Source organism: Hipposideros armiger, unplaced genomic scaffold, assembly GCF_001890085.2.
Source record: "Hipposideros armiger isolate ML-2016 unplaced genomic scaffold, ASM189008v1 scaffold_428, whole genome shotgun sequence".
Lineage (NCBI taxonomy): Eukaryota > Metazoa > Chordata > Mammalia > Chiroptera > Hipposideridae > Hipposideros > Hipposideros armiger.
In genome coordinates, this window is record NW_017731778.1 from 902,398 (window position 1) to 929,277 (window position 26,880).

Genomic DNA, 26,880 nt, shown 5'->3' on the forward strand with positions numbered 1-26,880 from the left:
ATATATATATATATATATATATATATATATATATATATATATATATATATATATTTAAACCACTTGAAGTCTTTGCACCAAATGTTAAGGGAAGTTATTTTTGGCTGGTGGAATAGTGGTTTGGTTTTTATTTTCTCCTTTTAATTTTCCTGTATTTTAATTGTTTTGTATGATATTTCTGCCGTTATAAGCAGAAATACAATCAAAATAAATGTTTTATTTATTAACTTTTAAAACAGTGTGGTCTGAGATGTAATAGCTTTCCTGAGATTCATGTGATGGTGAGTGGCCATGGCGCAGGTTGTTTCTCCATAGCTTCTAGAGACTCCATGTGGTCTCAGAGGTCTACACTGGAGACTGTGGATGTGCTATACTCACCTCACCTATTTACACAGATGGCTCAAAAAGAGTACTGTTCCAGAATCGAAAGGACAGATGAAAGGGTTTCCTATAGTAGCACCTTTCCATGAATCTAGCTCCATGGTTCTAACCTTTTAATGAACGATACAAACCCTTAGTATTAATGTCTCACCATGGAAGGAGGGGTCACTCAGGGACCGTGGGTGGGGGGATACATTTTTGAAAAAGTTTTAAAAAGCTTCTTGTGTATTTATGATATATTGCCCAATGAGGAATCGCCCATTTAGAGAATGGAATACCTTTCCCGTGGGGTAAAAAGCTTATTTTCCACAGCAAAGGAGAGAAGCTCCCTGTTTCCATACCCTAACCTGCGTTCAGCTCCAGCATTTTGAGGCAAAACCCACTGGCCAAAGAGCCACTTATCCTAAAAATAAGGTAATGATGGTGATGATGGTGATGATAACAGTTAGTGTTCATGGAGCTATATTCAATTTTTTTCTGTGTGCTTTACTCTTCCCAACAACCCCATAAGGTGGATGAGGAAACCCACAGTTATAAGCCTGATGACTCTCTCATGGTCACGGCTTCTAAGAAGCAATGTTGGGATTTCAGGCAGGGCTTGTTGGCCTCCAGAGGAGAACCTCTGCTCTATGTTGCTGCCATTTATTAAGCCCTTTCTCTGGGACAAGAGCTGGGCTAGGTACTGTAAACATAACTCATTCTAATAATTCAGGTCCCCTCAGAGAACTCTGTGTTTATAGAAGAGGGTAAGAGAAGTGATGTGGTCATGGTGACACTGCTGGTCCTAGTGCCAAGCTGGAGCAGCTTGACCTGTAAGGAGACTTATGAAGAAGGAGTCTTGGGTGTTGCTAAATGCCTGGTCATGTGAGGCTGGACCAACTGTGTCCAAGCTGTGCTGGGCTCAGGTTGAACCAGGAGAACCCCAGGTTTCCATCGGCAGCTACCCAGACTGACACCATAGTTACCCTGATGCTGAGTTCCCTAGAAATACAGGACTTGCCAGGCTCTGAGGGGTTCCAGGACCAAACTCAAGGAATACTTCCTGTGAGTCATGCATGCCCCGACCTCTAGAGAGAGAGAATGTGTATTACAGTCTAGTCTCTAGGAGTACAGTTTTCTTGGAGAGTTGTAGAGCAGTGATGGAGGCTCTGGAATCAGATGGATGTGGACTGGAATCCGACTGCCCTTTCCTTCTGGAGCCTTCACGTCTTCATCGGTGAACTGCCCTGCAGAGTTGTGAGAACCCAAGGACAACAATGGTCCAGGGATTGCAGAGGGCCTGGCACAATAACTATCATTTTCCGCATTATTATTCTGCAGCTGGTCCAGTCTCTTCTGGGGCCTCTAGAGGTATGGATATCAATTCCAGGACAAATGTTAAGCAGTTAGGTGTATTGCTAACAGAGAGGAAGTTGGAAGCAGAATCCCCATAGAAGGATTTGTGGATTCTCTGCACTCCCCTTAAAGCAGCCACAGAGCAAGGAAACACAGGATAGTCCCACTTTCAGTGTGGAGTGGACAACTGTCCCCTCCTCCCAGGGGCAGGCCCATGGTGGGATTCCTCCCTGTCCCCAGGGAAGCGTAAAGTCATGGTGTAGAGGCTTCATGATACTTAATAATTAATTAAGTATTAATCAATTAACATGTTCAAACAGTCCATTTCTTGAACATGCTATACGAGAAAACCACCACAGCATTCTGTGCCAAAGCACAGCAAACATAAGCGAACCAGAGACAGAGGCTGGCCGTGCTGTGCCCACTGTACTGCTGGGCTCTTTCCTGCTAGGACCTCTTCTCTTGACTCTCTCCAAACTGCTCTTATTTATACTTAAGTAAATGGAAACAAAGCTTTTCTGAATCTAGAAATATAGGGGGGTAGAAAACATACATATATATATATATATATATATATATATATATGTACAAATATATACTATATATTTTACATTTCTTACCTCTTTCTTGAAGCACTTGGCATGCTCTTCACAGCCCAGCAGAGACTGTACAAATTCAGCCACCTACAGCGCAAGATGAAAGCCTGATTTAAAACATGCACCTGAAACAATTTCTTGGGCTGTAGTAATTCAACATGGGACTAAAATATACTTCAAATGCCTCGGACACTTTGGGTTTTAATAGTAACTATCAAGTCACATTCATTAGCATTCACCAGCTCAGAAATGAGATCAGCCCCCAGTATCTTTCTGACCTCTTATTTCTAGGCTGGCCTACATGATGACAATGACAGTCTCCATCTGTGTGGAACTCTGGCATTCTAGAACCTTGTCTCATCTGATCCTCCCATCCACCCTGTGGGATCAGGGATGGCAGGAGGTAGTGGCCTGTGCATGGCAGTTATTATAATGACTCTTAGAGATGGGTACATGCCCACCTGGCCTTTCAGCAGACATCAGGGCCAGATCCCATCTCACTCATCTGAGTCTCCAGCTCCTCACCTGGTGGTTGGCCAGCAACAGGGGCTCAAGGGATCTATGTGGAGTGAATTCCCATGTAAATGACTGTGAAGCTGAGGCTCAAAGATGCTTAAGAACTTACTCAAGGTCACGCATGGCCAGTAAGTGCCAGGGATGGTTTTGGAACTCAAATTTTCTGACTCCAAACCCAGAGTTTTGGAGAATCAGTCTCTGACTCAATTTCTCACCCTTAACTTTTTCCTCCTTCTCCATCCACACATACCCTGAATTCCTTTTAATAAGAGAGATCAGGCAAAGATCTGGCTATAAGCTCAGGAAGCCACTGAGTGTTCCCAAGTGACACTTTTAGAGAGCTGACTGAACAAAGGTGATAAAGCGTAGACTTCCAACAACCAGAATGTCAACAGGTTTCTGGCTGCTTCTGGCATGGTCTGGCACTGCTGTAGCATGGGGTGAAAGGCAAGATACAGGCAGTATCACACGAATTCTGGGAGGAATGCTAGGAGGAACCATCTTGTTGCTTTTTTGTTTGTTTTTACTTTTTGGCTCTCTGCCTCTTGTATGGACTGAATTGTGTGCACTCACCCTTGTCTCCTGCGTCTCAGGAGGAAGGCCAATGCGAAGGCCAGGGAGCCCAGGGCCTTCTGTCAATCACAGAGCTCTGGGAGCAAAGGTCCCTGCAGGCACTCTGGGAGAGGTGAGCAGGTATTGGCCCCTCCCCACACTTTGCAGAAGAGAACAGTACAGGGTTGGCTGATTTCCAGCTTACAGAGTGGCCAGAGCCGACATCTGTGTGCTCTGTCCCCTAGAGCTCTGTCCCCTGTCGGCTCACAACTATGTTTAGTCTGTCTAATATGAAGTTTTCAGAATATCTTTTTATAGGCAATCAACATGCTGGTGCCTGCTTTACTCACCTCTGATGCTGCAAGTACATTTTATTATGAGTCATTTATAATCATCCTTCTAAAGTGGATGATGATGAGAATTAAAACAAAAAATTCCTTCCAAAGCAGTCACCATGCTGCCACACAATGGCATCTTCAAGTCTTAGGGCACTTGAGAGGCGCCAGTGTGCTTCCCTCTGGCCTCCTCGGCTTTTACAGTTCCCAGACATTGTGCATGAGAGCCCAGAACTCTGCAGTCCACGCACCTAGGAAGCTGATTCTGTTTGCTGAGTTAACNCTTATTTATACTTAAGTAAATGGAAACAAAGCTTTTCTGAATCTAGAAATATAGGGGGGTAGAAAACATACATATATATATATATATATATATATGTACAAATATATACTATATATTTTACATTTCTTACCTCTTTCTTGAAGCACTTGGCATGCTCTTCACAGCCCAGCAGAGACTGTACAAATTCAGCCACCTACAGCGCAAGATGAAAGCCTGATTTAAAACATGCACCTGAAACAATTTCTTGGGCTGTAGTAATTCAACATGGGACTAAAATATACTTCAAATGCCTCGGACACTTTGGGTTTTAATAGTAACTATCAAGTCACATTCATTAGCATTCACCAGCTCAGAAATGAGATCAGCCCCCAGTATCTTTCTGACCTCTTATTTCTAGGCTGGCCTACATGATGACAATGACAGTCTCCATCTGTGTGGAACTCTGGCATTCTAGAACCTTGTCTCATCTGATCCTCCCATCCACCCTGTGGGATCAGGGATGGCAGGAGGTAGTGGCCTGTGCATGGCAGTTATTATAATGACTCTTAGAGATGGGTACATGCCCACCTGGCCTTTCAGCAGACATCAGGGCCAGATCCCATCTCACTCATCTGAGTCTCCAGCTCCTCACCTGGTGGTTGGCCAGCAACAGGGGCTCAAGGGATCTATGTGGAGTGAATTCCCATGTAAATGACTGTGAAGCTGAGGCTCAAAGATGCTTAAGAACTTACTCAAGGTCACGCATGGCCAGTAAGTGCCAGGGATGGTTTTGGAACTCAAATTTTCTGACTCCAAACCCAGAGTTTTGGAGAATCAGTCTCTGACTCAATTTCTCACCCTTAACTTTTTCCTCCTTCTCCATCCACACATACCCTGAATTCCTTTTAATAAGAGAGATCAGGCAAAGATCTGGCTATAAGCTCAGGAAGCCACTGAGTGTTCCCAAGTGACACTTTTAGAGAGCTGACTGAACAAAGGTGATAAAGCGTAGACTTCCAACAACCAGAATGTCAACAGGTTTCTGGCTGCTTCTGGCATGGTCTGGCACTGCTGTAGCATGGGGTGAAAGGCAAGATACAGGCAGTATCACACGAATTCTGGGAGGAATGCTAGGAGGAACCATCTTGTTGCTTTTTTGTTTGTTTTTACTTTTTGGCTCTCTGCCTCTTGTATGGACTGAATTGTGTGCACTCACCCTTGTCTCCTGCGTCTCAGGAGGAAGGCCAATGCGAAGGCCAGGGAGCCCAGGGCCTTCTGTCAATCACAGAGCTCTGGGAGCAAAGGTCCCTGCAGGCACTCTGGGAGAGGTGAGCAGGTATTGGCCCCTCCCCACACTTTGCAGAAGAGAACAGTACAGGGTTGGCTGATTTCCAGCTTACAGAGTGGCCAGAGCCGACATCTGTGTGCTCTGTCCCCTAGAGCTCTGTCCCCTGTCGGCTCACAACTATGTTTAGTCTGTCTAATATGAAGTTTTCAGAATATCTTTTTATAGGCAATCAACATGCTGGTGCCTGCTTTACTCACCTCTGATGCTGCAAGTACATTTTATTATGAGTCATTTATAATCATCCTTCTAAAGTGGATGATGATGAGAATTAAAACAAAAAATTCCTTCCAAAGCAGTCACCATGCTGCCACACAATGGCATCTTCAAGTCTTAGGGCACTTGAGAGGCGCCAGTGTGCTTCCCTCTGGCCTCCTCGGCTTTTACAGTTCCCAGACATTGTGCATGAGAGCCCAGAACTCTGCAGTCCACGCACCTAGGAAGCTGATTCTGTTTGCTGAGTTAACACGGCTTTCTCTTTCCTGGGTGAACGGGAAACATGCAGCATGTGTTTGGTATTTCCAAGGATCTAAAGGAAGCCTTGTAATACTGATGGTCAAGTTGCAGAGACATGGTCACTAAGGCAGATGATGGCAGGGCTTACAGAGTGTTTCTGGGGACCGGACACTGAGAGGTGGGTGTAGTCCCCTCATTCCCTAGGCTGCTGTTCTGGCCAAGGGTGTCCTGACCATGGCTACATGTGAGGCCTCTGCTGGGTCCCGGGAAGGCTGGGCCTGTGAGCAGATGGAGCCTGAACTTTCAATGAGTGTGCAGTTTGATTAGTGGTGGGAGGAGAGAGGCAAAATGGCTAGTAAAGGATGGCTTACTAATCACCATATGCATGGTCCAGTGTGCTAAAACCCAGAAGAGAGGTATGAGGGCTGCGGACTTCTAGAAGGGACAGATGGTATCTCAGGTGGGAACTCAGGAGAAGCACTGCGAGGGAGGTGGCGGCGCAGACGGGGACTGCTGGTATTTCCACTGGGGGAGATTTGGGTCAAGAAGACCTTTTTGGCACGGAGCCTCACAGATGCAGGACCACAAGCAGGGGGCACAGCTTGGCTAGAGCTGTGGAACAGAAGGGGAGGGGCGGGAAAGGCAGAAGAGGGCTGTGGTTTCCTGGTGTGCTTGTACTTCTATCAGCGGACCTTAGGAAGCCCTGAAGCGGTGATTCTCGACCCTGACCACACCTTGGAACCCCCTGGAGAGCTTTAAAAATGACAGAAGGCCAGGTGCATGCCACAGAGATTAACTGGGGCCAAGTGCTGGGCATATATTTTTAGACTCCCCGTTGATTGTAATGTGCAGTTAGAGCTGAGGATAGCGGAGTGAGAGAAAGCCTGTGAGAGGATCTAGCATTGTGTAGCTGGGAGGCATCTGCAGCAGTCCTGTGGGAGTACTGCAGGACTGGCCGCTTAGCACCCAGCAGAGCAAAGAGCTGGAGGTAGGAGGTGCTGCAAAGTAAAATCCCGAGGATCTGCCCATAGGCCAGGTGAGGGGCCAAAGGAATCAAAATGCTCTAGGACAGGTTTCTGAACCCCAGCACTACTTACATGCTGGGCCGGATCTTTCTTTGCTGTACTGCAGGGTGTTTGGCAGCATCCCTGGCTACTGCCTGCTCCCCTTGTGACAATCAAAAATGTGTCCAGATGTTGTCAACATCACCCTGGTTAAGAGCCATTGCTCGAAAGGAAGGTCCTTTTGGGATGGCTGTTTCACAGGAAGAGAAGATGAATGTCATATTAAGGAAATTAAAAATAGAAAAGAGGGACTGGAAATTAGCTGAAGACTTACATGTTGTATGTACCCCAATCATGAGCTCCCATGGGGAAGCCATCCTAGCCACAGGGCCCCTGGGTTCCCCACAGGCAAAGTGAGGTGCTTGGAAAGGTGTCCTCTTTAAATACATGCTCCAGGAACTGCTGCTCACAGCACAGGAGTTACATGTTGCCTTGATGGTTTGCATAGGTTAACTTATCCTTTTCTGGGCAGACAAATGAAGAAGAGAAGCACATTCCCTCTTAGTATTGTTAGCCAAGAAATCATTGTCTCTGTCAAAGGTGGACTGGATTTTTTTAATGGGAGTAAATAATATGTTAAACCAGAGTAAACAGACCAGTGCCGCCAAGCATGGTGGCCCTGAGCTTGGTGTCAGCTCAGCCTCTCACTGTCCTGTTCATCTTCTGTCTTCCTCAGATGGAAGGTGGGGTAGAGGTGGGAAGCACTGACATATAGTTTGCTTTATCACGTTTAAGAAATTCTCTGTCTTTTTTGCAAGGCGGTTCTGTTTCTACTCAATCTGTTTTTCTTTTTCCAAAGTAAAGAACAAGTTCCATGATATCTATTGAGGCAGATTTTCTGGCCAGAATTATAAAATACCCAGAGGCCTTGATCATGATTCAGTATCATTATTCAGTATGGTTAGTATTTATTTCCCCATAAGAAGTTATGTTTTGAGCTTTAATAGAAAGCCTGTTTTGCTACAACTTTTCTAAATGTAAAGTAGTGAGCTTTAACATATCATAGAGTCGTATCAGAAAGTTTCCCTCATGTTCTCCCCTTCAAAACTTCTTCTCTTCTTCAAATTTGTAGTATATATGGAGAACTGTTTAGGTAAGTGAGAGCGAACTCTATGAAAGAAGAAACTACCATCCGTTTGCTTCCACCCAAGATGGCTATGTGGATGCATCTGCTTTTCTGAGGTAATGACAGCTTTGTTGGAGTTGGGGTTGGGTCTTGGCTCTGGAAAGCACAACTGGTGGGAGGCTGACACGCGGATGGTTCCCTGGGTTCTCTGGAGCACAGTGTTCCACAGCTAAAGCCCCAGTTTTGTTTTGGAAGGATACTGAGTAAGTTAAATCTAGGAATGACACAGCAATTTGGAAAGACTAAGAAAGATGACACTGTGCAGGCTCTTCGATGAGCCCATTACTTTACCCAACTTACTTTCCCCAGCGACCTACTTTTCCTGGCATCCTCTAGGAGCTCAGCAGGCTTTGTTTTCTTCACTGGGGCTGCTGCTCTCTTAAATCTTTCCACATGGTGGTGTTTTCTATTTTGCTGAGCCTGTAGCTGTGTGCCTGATGGTACTGCCTCAAAGTCCTCCGGGGACCATGTTTCCAGCCCAGGCCTCATTTTTTAACAGCAAAGTTTATTTGCCCTTTTTTTAAGTGCCCGATGGTATAGGCTGCTATGCTTAGTTAGCAATACCCTGGTTTTTTCAAAATACTCCCTTCTGTGTAAAGATTGCTTTTAAAACGACTGCCATCTTTTAAAGTTAATGGGCATTTAGGGAGCACTTAGTTGAGGCTGGTGCGATTTATATGTGCTGTTTTAAAAACCATCTTTTTAAATAAAAAGTGCAAGTATCCATGTGTGCCCCAAACATACAGGAGTCACACTTGTGGTTGTAATGTGCAATACATGTCACATCCAGACCTCATGTGCCCATGAATAACTACATAAAATTCACTTTCAGTTTATTTACTCACACATTTGTCAGACGCCTACTCTATGCAAGATACTTTGTGATACACATGTAAAAAACTACAAAAGTGTTTTAGTTCCTACTCTTAAATACCTATACTCAGAGTAAAAAATAATACACTTCACACTGACCATAATTTGAGTGTGTGCACATATTCACCCCCTTCTAACAAAGGTTTCATGAATCAATAACCTTTCCTACAATTATGTACTTTCATCTAGTCTTGTCTTTCATTTTAGAACCTCTAAGTTGGCTTTACAGCCCACCTATGATTTCACAAACACTTCTGTAGTAGAAACAGCCACAATGACAAAGGAGTTAAAAGCCAGCCCCCATGCTCTGGGGAAGGCCATGCCTGCACTTGCTTCTCTTCACAGGTGACGTAGAGCAAAGTGGAGGTGTTCCTCCCAAGCCCGGTAGGCAGACAAAAGAGGACGTTCTTGCACTTCATCTTCTGCCATGACAGCCACCTGCCTTAAGTCTCGCCTAACACAAAGGACGCACAAGTCCGTTTTCAACATGACTTTTCCCTGTCTACAATGGTTCCCCTCCAATACGCCAATAGGAACAGAGCACAAAATAACACTCTCCCCCACCCCCGTGTTCCTGCTCCCCTGAACTGCCTTTTCAAATCCTCACTACCCTGTTCACCATTTTATTGGGTCTTCGGAAAAGTCATGACGCATGTTTGCGACAGATGGCACTAGTTCATTTTTGGAAGTACTAGAGTCATTCACATCTATGTTATTGTTGTGTCATTTGACAGCTGACAGTTTTAGCTTCATTCTGAAAAAAGATTGAGCAATTTGGTTGAGTTTTGGAGATTTTACAAGTTGAAGATGGAAGACCAAACTGTGCATTTTCACCATATTTTACTGTTTTACTTCCATAAAGGGAAGAACGCACATCAAGCTTGTGAAAAGTTGCATAAAGTTTACGATGACAATGCTCTACAAGAACGTCAGTGCCAATGATGGTTCATGAAATTCTGTGCTAGTGATTTTGATCTCAACGACGCTTCTCGGTCAGGGAGGCCCACCAAGGTTGATGATGGCAAAATAAAGACATTGATCGAGTCAAACCCAAGTTACATGGCACAAGAGTTGCAGAAAGATTGAACATCCATCATTCAAGCATTCATGACCACCTGAAAAAGCTGGGATATGTAAACAAGCTTGATATTTGGGTTCCGCATGAAATCAAAGAAGTTTATATGCTCATTAAATGTGAGGAAAATGAACCTTTTTTGAAGCAACTGATAACTGGTGATGAGAACTGGATTGTTTACAACAATGTGGTGTGCAAATGGTCTTTGGTCTCGACGTGATGATTCACATCAAAAGACATTGAAAGCAGACGTTCATCAGAGGAAGATTATGCTCTCAGTGTGGTGGGATTTTAAAAGTGTGTTTTTTGAGCTCCTACCAAGGAACCAAACAATCAATTCGGATGTGTACTGTTGGCAATTGGACAGTTTGAATGAATCGATCATCCAGAAACATCCAAAGCTTGTTAACTGTAAAGGATTTGTGTTCCATCATGACAACACAAGACCACATACAAGTTTGATCAGCCATCAAAAATTATGGGAGCTTGGATAGGATGTGTTGCCACACCCACCATATTTGCCTGACCTTGTGCCATCAGGCTTCCACTTGTTTTGCTCTCTTCAAAACTCCTTGTGTGGTATAACATTCAATTCAGATGAGGCTGTAAATCAGCACCTTGTTCAGTTTTTCACAAATAAAGATAGGTCCTTCTATGAACGAGGCATTATGAAGGTCACTGAAATACGGCAAAAGTTTATTGAACAAAATGGGCAATATATCATTGATTGATCTTTGTTCTTTATATAAGTAAATGACCTTGGAAAAACATAAACAAAATACATCATGACTTTTCCAAAGGTCCAATAAATGTGTTGTATATAACGGTGGTAAACTCTGTTGTTGGTGTTCGCTGGGATGCCTCCTAAATGAACTCCCTTCTGCTTTATTTTCTAAGATACATGTAGAACCATCACAAAGCCCACACTTACAACCCATCAGAGATTCTTGTTGAGGGCCTAGTTTGGTGCCAGGAAATGTACTGTAGTGTGTGAGGATACTGACACTATAAATTTAGGACATTGTCCTCAAGAGCACATCTATTTCCTTTCTCAGGTTAGGGAAGTTTTCCATCATTATTTCTTCATATAGGTTTGCAATTCTTTGCTCTCTCTACTCTCCTTCTGATACCTGTATGATATGAATGTTGGTAGGCTTGATGTTGTCCCAGAGGCCCCTTAAACTACCCTCTCTTTTAAAAACTTTTCTTGCTCTTCTGTTTGGGTGTTTTCTGCTTCCTTATCTTATAAATCACTGATTCGATCCTCTGTTTCATCTAATCTACTGTTCATTCCCTCTAATTTATTCTTCATTTCAGTTATTCTTCACTTTTGACTTGTTCTTTTTAATGTTTTCTATCTCCATTTGTATGTTTCATATATCTTTGTTGAAGTTCTCCCTGAGATCATTGAGCATCCTTATAACCAGTGTTTTGAACTCTGCATCTGGTGGATTGCTTGTCTCCATTTTGTTTAGTTATATTTCTGGAGCTTTATTCTGTTCTTTTATTTGGGACATGTTTCTTTGTCTCCACATTTTGGTGCCTCCCTGTGTGTTTTTCTGTGTATTAGGTAGTGCTGCTATGCCTCCCAGTCTTAGTAGAGTGGCCTCATGTAGTAGGTGTTCTGTGGGGCTCAGTGGCACAGGTTCCTCCCTGTTGACCAAAGCCAGATGCTCCAGGTGTGTCCCTTCTGTGGGTTATGTGTGTCTTCCTGTTGTACTTGAGCCTTGGTTTGCACATCAGTGGAAGAGATTGACCCTCAGGCTGATTGGTTGTAAGGACTGGCTGTGATTACAGAGAAGAAAGGAGCTGTGGCACAGGGCCTTAACATATGGAGCAGGATTCACTTTAGCACGGTTCTGGTGCCTTCCCAGTCTGCCCATCGTGGGTGTTGTCTTTGGGGGTGGCGGGTAATGTTCCAGCTCAGTCTGAAGTTTGCCACTGAGTGTGCCAGCCTTGGGGCCTCCTGAGGGGACCCGTTGCTGGACAAGTTCAGCCTCAGCCTTTACCCTGCTCGGGGCAAGCTGATATGAGCCACAAAGTAATCTATAGATGGCTGCCACCTGCCATGGGCTTGGAGGTGCCTTGAGAGGCCAAGCTGAGATCTGAGGCTGACTGTTGATAGTGCCAGGCTTAGGGCTGCTTGGCAAGAGGTGTGGGACATGCTGGAGCCAGATGCTGCTTTTTTGGGTTTTGTGAACCTTTGAGCAATTTTCGGAATGTCTGCAGCATAAGCCAAGTCAGGCTGTTTATATGGAAAAGCCACTGGAGGCAGCTAGGTGGCCCCGCAGGTTGGGTGGGGCAGGGCCTTAGGGTTCACCAGGGTGGGGTGAATGAAGAGTGTTCGCCAGGTTGATGGAGACTCAGACATGGTAGGCACTTACATCTGTAGGCTGGAAGGGAGGAGAGCTCACAAAGAAACAATGGCTTCTACCAGCTCCTCCATCTGGGAGAAAGCTGCCCCTTCAACCCTTGTCCTGCAGCCAGACAATTCAGTTTCTTCCTATATGTCCCTGGTGCATTTCGAGCTGCTGCCCCAGTACTGGGGCTCAGAGCAAGTGAGTCCATCAGTAAGTCCATGTCTAGGCTCTTTAATAAGAGTGCCTTGGAATCCAGTTGTCCTCATCTCACTCAGCCACCATCTCTGCTGGTTTTCACTGCCGGAAGTTGTGGGGACTCCTCTTCCTGGCACTGGAACCCTGGATTGGGGAGCCTGGTGTGGGGCTGGGACCCCTTGCTCCTGCAGGGGGGATGTTGGCAGCCAAGATATACCTCCTGATTTTTAATGGTCATATGCAGGTGTGGTACCAGCCCGTTCCACATCTCTGCCCCTCCTAACAGTCTTGAGTTGGTTTCTTATGCATGACGTCTGGCAATTAAATTCACAAACTCATCCTAGAAAAAGTGCTACATACCTCATTGTTCACTATCACTATGGTCACTTTCAAAGCACTCCCCTTGGGAAGCTATGCACTGATGCCAGTGTCTAGTCCACTTTTCAAAGCAATTTTGGAACTCTTTTTTTCTGGAATGACCATCAGAGCTATCATCGTATTACTCTTGATGTCCTGAATGTCATTAAAATGTCTTCCTTTCAATATTTCCTTGATCTTCGGTTAAAGAAAGAAGTTATTGGGGGCCAGATCAAGTGAGTAGGGAGGGTGTTCCAATACAGTTATTTTTTACTGGCTAAAAATTCCCTCACAACATTGCCATTGAGCTGGTGCATTGTCGTGATGCAAGAGCCATGAATTGTTGGTGAAAAGTTCAGGTTGTTTTTGTCTAACTTTTTCATGCAGCCTTTNACCCTATGTCTTTTGATGACAACATTTAATCCATTTCCATTTAAAATAACAGTTGATAGATATGTAGTTATTACCATGTTATTATTCATATTCTTAATCTTTTTCTTTCTTTGACTTCTTAAAGAACTCCCTCTAAGATTCCTTGTAATACTGGTTCCTGGGAAGCTCTTTATCTATTGATTCTACATGATCATGTTGCAGGGTAGATTAATCTTGGTGTAGGTCCTTGCTTTTCATCAGTTTGAATATTTTGTGCTAATCCCTTCTGACCTGCAAAGTTTCTGTTAAGAAATCAGTGAATGATCTATGGGAGCTCCCTTGTAGGTAATTAAATGTTTTCTTATAGCTTTTAAAATTATTTCTTTGTCTTTAACTTTTGGCATTTTAATTATGATGTATCTTGGTGTGGGCCTCTTTGGGTTCATCTTGTTTGGGATTCTCTGAGCTTGGTAGGCTTCTATGTCTATGTCCTTCACCAGGTTAGGAAAGTTTTTCATCATTATTTCTTCAAATAGGTTTGCAATTTCTTTCTCTCTCTACTCTCCTTCTGATACGCCGCTGACATGAATGTTGGTGTGCTGGATGTTGTCCCAGAGGCCACTTAAACTATCTTCAGTTTTTTGGATTCTTTTTACTTTTTGATGCTCTGTTTGGATGTTTTCTGCTACTTTATCTTCTAAATCACTGATTCAATCTTCTGCTTCATCTAGTCTACTACTGAGTCCCTCTAATGTATTCTTCATTTCATTTATTGTAGTCTTCATTTCTGACTGGTTCTTTTTGATGTTTTCTTTCTCCATTTTTATGTTTCCAATCTCTTTACTGAAGTTCTCTCTGAGATCACTGAGCACCCTTTTAACCAGTGTTTTGAACTCTGTATCTGGTAGATTGCTTTGTCTCCCTTTGTTTAGTTCTTTTTCTGGAGCTTTGTACTGTTCTTTTATATGAAACATTTTTCTTTATCTCCACATTTTGGATGCCTTCCTGTGTTTATTTCCATGTATTAGGAAGGCTGCTATGCCTCCTGGTCTTAGTAGAGTGGTCTTATGTAGTAGGTGTCCTGTGGGGCCCAGTGGCATAGTCTTTCTGGTCCTCAGAGCCAGGCACTCCAGGTATGTCCCTTGTGTGGGTTGTGTGTGCCCTCCTTTTGTAGTTGAGCCTTGATTGCTGTTTGCATATTAAAGGGAGAGACTGATCCTTGGGCTGATTGGTTGCAGGGACTGGTCTTGACTATAGTAAAGCAGTTTTGTGCAGAGGCTGACCATACAGAGCAGGATTTGCTTTGTCAGAGCTCTGGTGCCTGCCCTTTGAGAATGTGTTCCTCAGAGGTGGCAGGGTGATGCTCTAGCTCAGCTTGGTCTGAAGCTGGTCACCAGACATACCAGCCTTGGGACCTCCTGCCATTTTCCAAGCAGTTCTCTTCAATTGTCATGGAAAAGTCCGACCTCCTTTGAAGTCCCACCTTTTGGGCTTTGCAATTCAGTACCTCTTCTCAGTTATTGGCCTTCTCTCCTCAGCTATGCTCCCTCATTCAGTGAAACGGCCCCTGTCCACTCTCGGTCTGCTTTCCCTCTGGGGGATGTGCCTTGGCTCCCCTCCCTTCCGTTCTTCTCCTGCCTGCTCCTCATAGTCACACCTTTGAAGACCGGGAAGCACGGCTCCTCACAGGCAGCATCTGGCACTCAGGTGCTGGTCTTCCTTTCTGCCGGAGGAGCCTCTCCTGATAGTTCATACTCAGTGGGCACCCAAGCTGTGTCCAACTCCCCTGATAGACTGTGGAGTTTTCCATTTCTGCCCCTGCACTTTTCTGTCTCTCTTCCCTAGCCCCACCTCAGGAACTTGAGCTTGTTTCCTCTCTCCTTCAGAGGCTGCCCCCATGTCCTCCGGTCCTCAGGGCACTTCTCTACCCACTTCATGCTTGCTGGCCTGTGGGACTCAGCCTTCCTGGTGTCCCTGGCCTTGCTTCCTCTATACAGGCATTTTCTAAGGGGTTGACTGCCAAACGTAACATGATACTGAAGGAATAAGTCATTTAGTCACCAGGGAAAGTGGCAAATAATACACACGTCCTAGAGTGGGACTCAGTTTCCTGCTCTGTGAAGAGGGTTAGTCCCCAGCTTTTATTTCTAAGGGCAGGTTTTTAGTGAAATACCCTTTTTAAGAAGTCTCCAATCCCAGGTGTCTATACATCAGATTCTCAGACCTAGATGCTAGGGGCTCCCTGGCACAGAGTCCCTCAGGCCTCATCACTGTCCACAGCCCTCCCCAGCCCATCAGGGGGTGAGTCATGCCTCCTCAGGGCGGCTCCTGTAGGACCCCCACCACTTGCTACCTTATATTGAAATTGTCTGTCTACTTAGCCATCTCTATTAGTGGAGTGTAAATTCAAGGGCAGTCATTTCAAATTCATCCTCACATCCCCATGGGGTAGCACAGAACTGACACATGGTACAAAATAGTACACTTGCTCAATATCTGATGTGACTGTTGGGCCAGCTGAAGAATTCTACTGCAGAGAAAAATAATGCAGTGGCAAATGCTAACTTAGTCTGTGCCAGTGAAAACAATGAGTTTCCATCCTGTGGACTCGTTTGCCAAATATACTCAGGACTGAAAAGGCTGGGAATTGTCTGTGATATGAAATGTAACTAACTCCTCAATTTGATACTCTAGAATTAGATGTCCCCCGGTTTTATTTTAACAAAAATGCAGAAAAAATCCATACTAACTTTTGATATATTAGTCATCCAGTGAAAGACTTAGTGTGCAGAATATTTTTTGATGTCTAAAGGGTAAGCTTTTAGTTTAATATCTGCTTCACACAGCTTGAGAGACATCATTAATTAACTTCTTTAGATTGAACACTAAAAGCAATTACCCAGCATGTATTTTTTATCCTTTGCAAGATTGTTTTCCTTTACTTGTAAAAGTGAGACCATAGTTGAATGAACACTAATAGTCAACTTGACCAAGGACTGGAGTCACTCTTTTCAAAGTGGGTGCTCCCTCCCTGGTTACTTCTTATTCTGACTCTTCACAGTTAGTTACAGGAAGAACAAGCTGTGTTTGGATTGACATTCACACATTGAAAGGCCGTCCCATCTTTATACACATATGAATATAACACACATGAAAACACTACTGTGCACAAAGAAACAAATGGTTTAATTCTATGTTAACTCCAACAGTGGGAGGTGGTAGTGGAAGGAGCAATNATGGTTGTTCTGTAGTTTAGTTGTAATTTTGATGTGCACGTGGGAGGTGATAAACACAGCATTTGCCTAATCTGCTATTTTGACTGGGAATCTCCTCCTGCACTTCCTAACTCGGTCCCGCTGATCTCTATCCTTGTAACTCCTCTGGATGAGCACTGCCTTGGTGAGTGCTCACTCCTATCTCATATTTCTGCCTACTGGAATACTTGTTCCATGTTCAGTGGTGTAATCTGCAGGGAACTCTAACTTGAAGTATCCCATAGTAAATTCATCATCTTATCCTTCTGCCCCTAAAGTGGATCCTTTTCCAAAGTTTCATTTCTTTTGACAGCACCACTATTTTCCCCTTCTTTCAGATGAACTCTAGGGCCTTATAGCTCTCACACATTATTATCCTAATTAAGTTCTAAACTGTGTAGTGATGAGATTCTTAAAGGAATCACATTTGGCTCATTTCACTTATTCATCTCTGTATCTGATCTATTCCCCTGTGCAGTAGCTTTTGATTTTAAAATGTCTACTGAATTGGGGTGGTTCTTCTCATGGCAGCACCCAGTCCAGGCCCTGGTTATTTCACACCAGGAGCTCAGTAACCGCGATGACTTCTGGTCATCTCCCTCTCGTCACTCTTACTCTTTTTGTAGATCATTGCTATTCTCACCTTCACACAGTGACTTTCTACATAAGAATCTAAGGTGGCTCATTCTGTCCACCAATTAACATTCATACCCAGTGCCTGGTCTCAGACGTGGCCCATCTTCCCCATCTCATGTCATTGTTCTCTGTGCCCAGGTCCACAGCGTGTGTGGTTGGCTCAGCACCTGGATCTCACTATGCAGCCTTAAGAGGTTAGTTGCTGGTGCCTCAGTTTTCCTATCTGTAAAATGGGCAAATAAGACTACATGTCTTATTATCATTATATTAATATTGTTCACTATCATTAATGTTAGTAAAGCATGCGTTGTGTATCTGCCGTCCTTGCATATGTCATACTCACTTCCATGCAACCTCCTATTGTTCCCTTGTTTTGGGAATTGGGAACTGGAATGGCTTCCCTTCTTTCTTCTGCTTAGATATATTTCATTTTGGTTTCAAAATCCACCTAATGATGTCCTTGTCATTCAACAAACATTTACTATGTTATCTACTAAGTGCCAGGTGTACTGAGAGGTTCTCAAGATACAAGTGAGTGAAATAAGGTTTCTTCTCATCTGGTCAGGGGTCAGACAAGTGACTGAAGGTGCAGTGACAGAAGACTCTCAGATGACCTGGGAGCACAAAGAGTATGTCTGACCCAGCCTACAGGTTCCTACAGGAGGTGAGCCCTGAACTGATGGCTGGTGGTGGCAGCAGACAGAGTGGGAGCAGGTATTTGAGGCAGTGGTAGCAACTGTGCAAGAATGAGAACAACACGCAGGGACTGGGGAGGGGCATGACTCTGTATGCCAGAGTGGGAGGGCCATGTCGGGGTGTGTGAAAGGTGAGGCCAGAAAGGCAGGCAAGGACTGTCCATGCAGGTCTCAGTGGCATGCTGAAGCTGTTGTGGGAGAGCTAGGGATTGTTTTAAGTTGGGCAGAGACGCACCTAGAATTCTCCCTTCTCTACCATGCTCTCTTCTCCCAGGACACAGTTGCTCTGTACACACATGCAGGGCTGGGGCTGGACTTCCCCAGGACCTCTTTCTGAGCAGGACAGTGACGATTTAAGGAACCAGGAGCACAGCAACAAGGGAGGGAAGAGGAGCCACTTGCAGTCTTAAAAAAAGGTAGAACTTCAGGTGAATGGCTTGAAAGTCAGAACAAATAACTTGCTATTGTGTTCTCAGCCGAACTCCTCAGTACATGCAATATTGTTGCAAGGGCAAAACCGTACATGATTTGATTATAGACACCACAGCTTTTAATTCTGTTGGCTCCATCATGAAGCTGATGCACACTTTGTAAACTGGTAAAAATTCATAACCCAGGGCAGACTCTGCATACTCTTGAAGGAGCAGGATCACATTTAGTCATTCCCCCAAACAGCCAGCCAGCTCCTGGCACGTTCGGTCAATTCTCCGTTACCAGCAGTGGAAGGAGAGGTGTGCCTGCAGGGTGCGCTGGGGAAAAGATGTTGGCCTCTCTGTTCCATGTGGACCAATGCTCGGCAGGGGGAATCCACCAGGCAGATTCTGTGAGGTGCTTGGGAGAAGGAGGAGGGAGCAGGGTCCTCTCCAAACCTCCAGCCTCTGGGTGACCTTCCCACCTGCCCTTTGTTCTCGGCTCAAAAGTAACACCTAAAGCAAGATTAAGTTAAATTGAATGCAGTAAGTGCTCGATGAACACTTTGTAACTACAATAATTTAACTCCTTGGAGTGACCCAAGGATTTCCTTCAATTAATAAAAATAAATAAGACCTGATTAGGGAAAACAAAACCTTTGTCAAAGGAATGTTAGTTGAAGAAATCTTCCTTCAAAGAAAATTGTTTTAAATATGAAACTTTTTTACAGCACTGCAGTAAGCAATGGACTTACCTGATCCTTAATAAAAACCAAAGTCGTGGGCCGGCCGAGTGGCGCGATGGTTAAGAACTGGCTTGGGATGCCAGAGGGCCCCGGTTCGGATCCCACATATGAGGACCAGTGACACTGCCCTCTACAGCTAAGATGCTGAACAACAGCTCAACCTGGAGCTGGGCTGCCATGAATCGCCGGCGACGGCGTAGGCTGCAGCCCCTGTGGCAGTGGGTTGCCATGGGCTACAGCGAGTAGCCAGCAGCCAGCGTGAGTGGCCAGAAGCCGCAGTGAGCAGCCGTCCAGAAGCCGGCGACTGATCTGCCTCGCCCGGGAAGAGCGCAATGATGGTGCCCACTTGGGCCAGTGAAGCAACGTCCTCCACAACTAGACTGAAGAACAAAATGACAGCAACTTGTCTGTTCCCCTTCCCCCAATTCCCCATCACTGGTCTAATTCCCCAATAAAAATCTTTAAAAAAAAACAATTAAAAAATAAACAAAAACAAAGTCGTAAGGCATGTTTATATTAAAATCAGATCTATTTTTTCTCTATATTGCATCTTATAGTGTGTTTAGATCTAATTTACTTTAAAAAGAAATATAAGGTTGACCAATGACACGTGACTTTGTATGGACAAATGGGCAGCACAGAGCTGCTGAGTAGTGAGAATACAGGATCCGGAGCTCACTGGGCTAAGGGAGCTCTGGGCACAGAACACCCTGGGGTGGGCACTCTGCCAGAGAAGATGCCGCTCAGGACAAGAGCTGCCAGGACTCAAGGCTGAGATGCTTAGACATTTGTGCTTCCTCAAATTCAGTCTGTGATGCTGGATTGGAGGCTTGGCCCCTCTGCCTAAATGAGCCCAAGGCTGATGGCCACGGAGCACAGAGGTAGTGGGTGCTGGAATAAAGTTAGAGAGAGGAGGGCAAAACCAACTGGAATTTCTTAATTTCCTCAAAATCATGCCTGTCTTTCCCTCTTAAATGTGATACAGTGGATTCAGTGCTTAAGAAATTCTCAGCAGCTGGGCATTCCATCCCAGGGCCCCAGAGCAGCTCTGCTCACCTCATCCACTGTCCATGGGGCCACCTTGCCTGCCTGGATGTCAGCCACGCCTGGAAGCAGCTTGCAGTGCTGCTCCCTACTGAGGGGAAGGTCCCAGAAAGGGTGGGCCGACAAGGATGACAAGAAGACTGACTGGTGCAGCGCCTGCTGCGTCTGCTCAGCAGGGTATTCTGAAAGAGAGGCAGGAGAGGGAAGCGCCAACAATGCGAATTAGTGAGCATCATACAGTTCAGCCTCTCATTCCAGAGGTCTAGAGTCAGGTTGGATAAAGTGCAGACAGTGGAAACCCTGGTCTTTTGGTCACACAACTTCATTGCCAGGAGTCCCCCCGAGCACAGCCAATACCACTGTTCTGTTTCAAAACAATGGTCATGAAAACCAGCTGTTATGTAAATCCTGAAAATCGTGGCTATTTGCTAAGCAAGCTCAAGTAATCTTTATGACACAGTTTGATGCCAACAAAGAGCTCGCTTATCACTGTCACTGGCTTCTCTCTCTAAATCAGGAGTCAGAGGAGCAGAGAGCCTTGCTGAAGGGGGCTGTTAAGCGCATGGACACACGGAGCCACCTGGAATGTGCATGTGCTCTTCCTGGAAGCCGCTTCACGCGTCTCCAAAGAAGGAATGGGCCCTGGGCCACATCTGGCTTCATAGGTCCCCTGAGGGGTACTGAACATAGAATGCAGCACAGGATCCCCGTGAAAACCTGGGCGGCAGCTGCTGCTGTAGCTCCCAGCAAGCCCCGATGACCTCACCGAGACTTACAGAAAGCAGCAGTAGCTGAGATGCGAGTGCCCTAACACAGGCACTCTTAAATGTGTGCCCTCTTTTCAGAGCAGAAGCTCTGAAGGTGCCTCGGTTTTGTGACACGAAAAGCAATGGCTGCTGCTTGCCTAAAACTGGCTGCTGTCACCAAGGAAGAAGGCTTCACTGTTGCCTCATAATTCTCCCCAGCTTTTGTGTAGTTTTCCATCTTCAAGAGTGATTTTACTCTTGTGTATATTCAACATTTATGTGGGGCAATGGATCTCTCAATTCTCTTCTAATTTTGCTTTGAATGTACAAATGGGTAAGGAACAAAAACATTATAGCCATTTCATAGGATGCTCATGCCTTTATGACATCTTTTAAGATTCTCTCAACACACATTAGCAAAATAGTTGTTGATATTTTAAGACTCTGAAGAGAAAGGCCACAAAAGGAAATGTTTTAAGCCCTCTAAAAGTCTACCTTTCCTAATGCAAATGACATGTTAAGTAAGCAGCAGTCACATAATTTAAAGTCTATTATGATAATTTGTTTCACTAAGAATCTGAAAAGCTATTATGCTAATATTTCCACCTCAAATGAATTACAGTTTCTAGTAAGTGAGGCTAACCAGCACTTTGCATGGTCACCTAGTCTCATACCAGACAGTGATCAGAGGGTTTCTAAGCTGTGAAGGAGGCGTTCCATCACTACCCTGGCTGCTTGGCACAGACATCCTGCATATTTACTGATGCTTGCTGTCTACACAGATAAAGAGATAGCAGAATTGTGGCCTTCTCACAAATTCTTGTGCTCCAGTTGCAAGCAGCAGCAAATTCCTCTTTAAATGCTGATTGTCCAGCACTGACCTTTTTAGTATGTAAATAGGTTATCTCCTTCGTGTAGATTAGCCCACAGTGTAAGGCTTAAGGCTGCAGGTTCTGAAGGGAAACTTCACATCTTCTTTGAAAAGCCGGTATGTTTACAAATGTGAATGTTCTTTAATGAAATTGTCAGGTTGGACAAGGGGCATGTACAAAACGAGCCTTAGAAACCCAGGGTGAGAATGTCACAGAGCAAGTCTTCAGTCACAGCCAGGCAGAATCACTGAGGGTTTTCCTGAGAAACCAAGAGTTAAAGCTATGTGCTCTGAGGGATTAAGATTTGAGCCAAAGTGGGGCTTTATTCTGGAAAAGAATCACTGGATCAGTCAATCAGTTGTTTTTGCTGAAAAAGCATAGACTTCAAAAGAAAAATGAAAAACAAAACAACAACAACAACAAACCATATATATCTCAAATCCATGCCCTCGGTAAATCAATTATGTATCGTTTCCAAAAATGTGTAAGACTCTGAAAAGACGCAATTAATGAATCCTGTGTTTTGGAGGTACAGAGATGTTGAGTGACGGTCATCAGATTCCTGTGATTCACAAATAAAAGCTGAAGGTATGTAAGAAAACCATTGTGCTCCCAAGCAAGAAAATTTTCCACACTGTAATTTTGGAAGCAAATTGCCTTGGCTGCTGAGGCATCCACTTGGAAAAAAAACCTAAGGTGTGGTTGCCAGCAGTGAACAGCACTGAAGTTCCTGAGTCCACTGCTTCTTATGGTTCTGGGCTCTGAAGATTGGGACTTCAGTTAGTCCACGCAGCAAGATGACCTTTAGGTTATAACTAAAGGTGGGAGCCTTCGCTTTATGCTGCACACTTGAACTCAGGCTGGTTCTATGCTAGCTATGGCTTTGGAATTCTGTTAACTGTGTCCTTATCAAATCATGTTTGAATGGAGGTGAAATCTATTCTCAAAGGCTAAAGAGACTTTAGTGGGGAATAGGCCCTTTATGCCATGGGCAGTGGGGAAAGGTCTGCAACCACTTGCTAGGCCACAGATCCTTACCTGGTGTCAAGTTCTCAGGGGTTAAGGGCTTGTTTATCTCAGGTTTTGGGCAATGCTTGCCAGTTCAGTTACATGCTGCACATGAAAATCATTTTTATTAATATCAGTTTCACCTAATGAGATGGAAAGCCTGAAAATACTTTTCCTGTTCACAAAGACTTGAGTTAGGTTAGAGAGGGAGTCCCTGAGTAGGATGTTTGGCTAACCAGTCTGCCATCCCTAACACATGACTGGAGTTGAGAATACCCAACAGCAGAACTACTGGGAGGGGGAAGGAGAATGTGCATAAGGACTTATTGTGGTCTTAGCTTACCATACCCACTAACTAAATGGTAGGTGCCCCTCTAAACTTGAGGTCAGGATTAATGTTCAACGAAGAGAAGTTGCATAATTAGAAATCAACACAGTGCAAGACTTATTCTCCAATAGTAACAGAGTGTTTCATGGTGGTGGTTGTTCCTTTTTGTATCATTTACCAAGTCTAATTTCTTCCAAAGCTGATGGTTTTGGGGTAGAATCAACTCTAGCTGAAAGAATGCAAGGACAGTCTTGCCTCCGAGGACTGTGATACCAGGGAAAGGGGGAGGTCCACACCAGCTTGCCTGGTTGTGAATCCTGGTTCCCACATAGTTGCTGAGTGACCTTGGATGAGATACTTAACTTCTATGTATCAAGGTTTCTCATCTTTGAAATAGGTTACCAATAGTACTATAAGTCAGTGAGCTGTTGGGACTAGAACAGCTCCAGTGTTCATTCCATGTTAGATATTACATTACTGTTACAAGATGTAAATATATTTTAAATTGTAACAATAGTGAATATGGGGAAATAAAAATTTCTAAAGCCAGTGTGGCTAGATTGGCCATTTCAACTTAAACTCAGGATCTTCAGGGCCACGTTCGGATTTCACACCCAAGTGGTTCTGGGCTGACGGCGCAGTGGTCATTATTTGCGGAAGTCCCAGTGGAAGGAAATGAGAGTGGGAACCCACAGGGTGCTGCCAACGCAGGGAGGGGCATCTGTTTCCTGGGGAAAAGGGTGCCAACGTGCAACATGCTCTGAACACTGTTAAAATGCACTTAGCCTGCCAGCTTTGAATTTTGGTGGCTCTTGACAGACTTTTAAAATGTGGGGTGGTTTGCATTATTTTAGATTCTGTGCATAAAATTAGGCTTTTGAAAATATTCACTTAAAATTTTTGCATATATTTTAATCAAATGTGAACACACTGATTTTAACTTTTTTTTTAAAGTTTTTTTTGGGGGGGAATTGGGGAGGGGGACAGTGTTGAGGAATTGAGGAAGGGGAACATTGTGTTTTTCCAGGACTCATCAGCTCCAAGTCAAGTTGTTGTCCTTCAATCTTAGTTGTGGAGGGCGCAAGCTCAGCGCTAAGTCCAGTCACAGCTTTCAATCTAGTTGCGGGGGGGTGGGGGGGCATAGTCCACCATCACATGCAGGAGTTGAACCGGCAAACTTGCTGTTAAGAGCACGCGCTCTCACCAGCTCAGTGGCAGCTCAGCTCAGGCATAGCTCACTGGCCCATGTGGGAATTGAACCAGCAACGCTGTTGCTCAGAGTTCACACTCTTAACCAACTGAGCCACTCATCCAGCCCTGATTTTAACTTTTAACCAAGCCAGCACAGCTCATGTCATATTAGATCTCACTAAGTAGTTGTTAATAAATTAAAGGGCATGAGCCTGTAAGAAGGGTTATACTGTCACCATTCTCATTAAATCAAAAGGATCAGGTTATTCTATTTTGGGACACATTGAATAAACAGAAGCTTCTAGATTAGAAAAGGATGTCTATCATAAGCAGAGGGCAGAAAGGGTCTTCCTAACTGCATAACTCCTGTACTTCACCCACTAGGCCCAGCATCCCAGCCCCATGTTTGCCCACCACAGTGGAGGGGTACAGGATACCCCTCAGCTACACATCCTACCTGTGATTTCTACCCAGCTCCCCTAAAAGTCAGCAAGGAAATTCAGCCTGCAAAAGCAGTCCTCCTACTGGAGCTTTGTAATATTTTAATTAATCAAAATGCCTTTTGCACTAGAAAATGAAATGCATGTATAATCTTGGCTTTGCCTCTAACAGTAATGTGTAAGTGACAATACATGAAGCTATCTCTACACTTAAGGTGTCTTTACCCTTGCAGAAAGCAGAGTAATACACATAATACTTGTCACCTCAGTGGTTTGCCATTTGTAGGGTAATTTGGTTGGAAGAATTCTTTTGCTACAATTTTTTTTTTCTCATTGGGTATTTCCTCTGGGCTTTATGTCTAAAAAATATAATGAAGTGTTTAATGATTTCAGTCAAAGTGCTTGGAGATTTGGAGCACTCTCAAGTGCCTGAGGCCAGCATCTTCAGCTCTGTGTCTAGCTCCAGAAGCTAAGGAGGCCCTGGCATGGAGGGCCGGGAGACTTGGCAACGGGTCTGAGTCCATTCAGCAGCACTCAAGAGGACCAAATACAGAGTTCCAACTCCAAAAGCATTAAGTCATTACCTTTCTGGTAGAGGCAATAACTTCCTGGAATCCAGCTGACTCCCTGATGAGATGTCAGTCTTAATGGTAAGTGTGATCTGCTCCTGCTCTTGAAGGTGGGAAACTCCAGCCAGGTGAAGACTAGCTTCTCCAAATCTATGGGGACAGCCAGACGGGGCCAGTCGTGGATGGTGTGTGACTCAGGGACTGCCTTTTGGATGAAATGACCAAATAGGCCCATGATATTGTGTATAGCCCTGTCTGCTTCCCACTTCCACAGACTTAAAAAAAAAGTGTTTATTAATAGCTACCAAAGGTTTTTAATTCATATGAAAATTGTCCCTGATATCTTCTCTGTGCATCTCACTCATCCTTTCCACTCCTGCCCTACTCCCACAAATGAAAAAAAAATCCTTTATGGAAATGTTCTTTAAAAATATGGCTGTTTCTTCATAAAAACTCACACAACAAAACCAAAACAAGTGAGTCATAAATGTAACCAGAGACTTCATGACTGGGCTTCAAGTTATTTTCTTACAGATTTTTATTAAAATATAGCTAACATACAATATTATATTAGTTCCAGGTGTGCACCATAGTTACTCAACATTTATATAACTAAGGAATTGGTCACCATGATATGTCAGCAACCATTTGACACCATACTATGCTATCATAATATTATAAACTATATTCCCCATGTTGTGTATTACATCCCCATGACTCATTTATATTATACTTGGAAATTTGAACCTCTTATTCCCCTTCATCTTTCCCCTCTTTTTAAATTTTTCAACTACAGTTGACACTCAATATTACTTTATATTAGTTTTAGGTGTACAGCATAGAGGTTAGACATTTATATAATTAAGAAAATGATCCCCCTGATGTATGTAGTATGGTACACACCTGTCATTATACATAGTTATTATCATATTATTGACTATATCCCCTATGCTTTATTTATATCTCTGTGACTATTTTGTAACTACCAATTTGCACTTCTTAATACCTTCACCTTTTTACCCTGCCCCCAAACCCCTCTCCCATCTATCTCCCCAATAAATCTAGTACTCATCTGACACCATACATAGTTATTAGAATAATATTAACTGTGTTCCTTTTTCTATACCCTACATTCCCATAACTACTCTGTAACAACGAATTTGTACTTCTTAATCCCTTCCCTTTTTTCACTCACCCTCCCTGAATCCTTCTCCCATCTGGCAACCATCAAAATGTTCTTTGTGTCTATGAGTTTGTTTCTGTTTTGTTTGTTTATTTATTTTGTTCTTTAGATTCCACATATAAGCGAAATCACATTTCTCTGTCTGACATACTCCACTCAATACCCTCCAGGTCCATCCATGCCACTGTATATGGCAAGAACCCATTCCCTTCCATGGCCGAACAATATTCCATTGAATACATGTAACACCTGCTCTTTATCCATTCATCCATCCATGAACACCCAGGCTGCCTCCACATCTTGTCCATTGTAAAAATTGTTGCAAGGAACATATGAATGCACATGTCCCCTCAAAGTAGCATTTTGAGATTCTTTGGATAAATACCCAGAAGTGGGATTACTGGGTCCTTCTTTGTTTCTTATTATATACTTTGTTTTAAAGTCTATTTTATCTGGTATATTTATAGCTACCCTAGCTTTTTTTGTTTGTTTTCATTTTCATGAAATATCTTTTTCCCATCCCTTTACTTTCAGTCTGTATGTGTCTTTTGATCTGAA

General features: G+C 44.0%; 1 protein-coding gene across 1 annotated transcript in view; it reads right to left on the reverse strand.

The window, feature by feature from the left end:
• The window catches only part of L3MBTL4 (L3MBTL histone methyl-lysine binding protein 4), a 484,034-nt gene that overhangs the window by 1,728 nt on the left and 455,426 nt on the right, over positions 1 to 26,880 (reverse strand). The window contains 2 exon segments of the mRNA XM_019664701.1: positions 4,129 to 4,191; positions 19,998 to 20,167. Of these exon segments, the coding sequence (XP_019520246.1) occupies positions 4,129 to 4,191; positions 19,998 to 20,167 (233 nt within the window).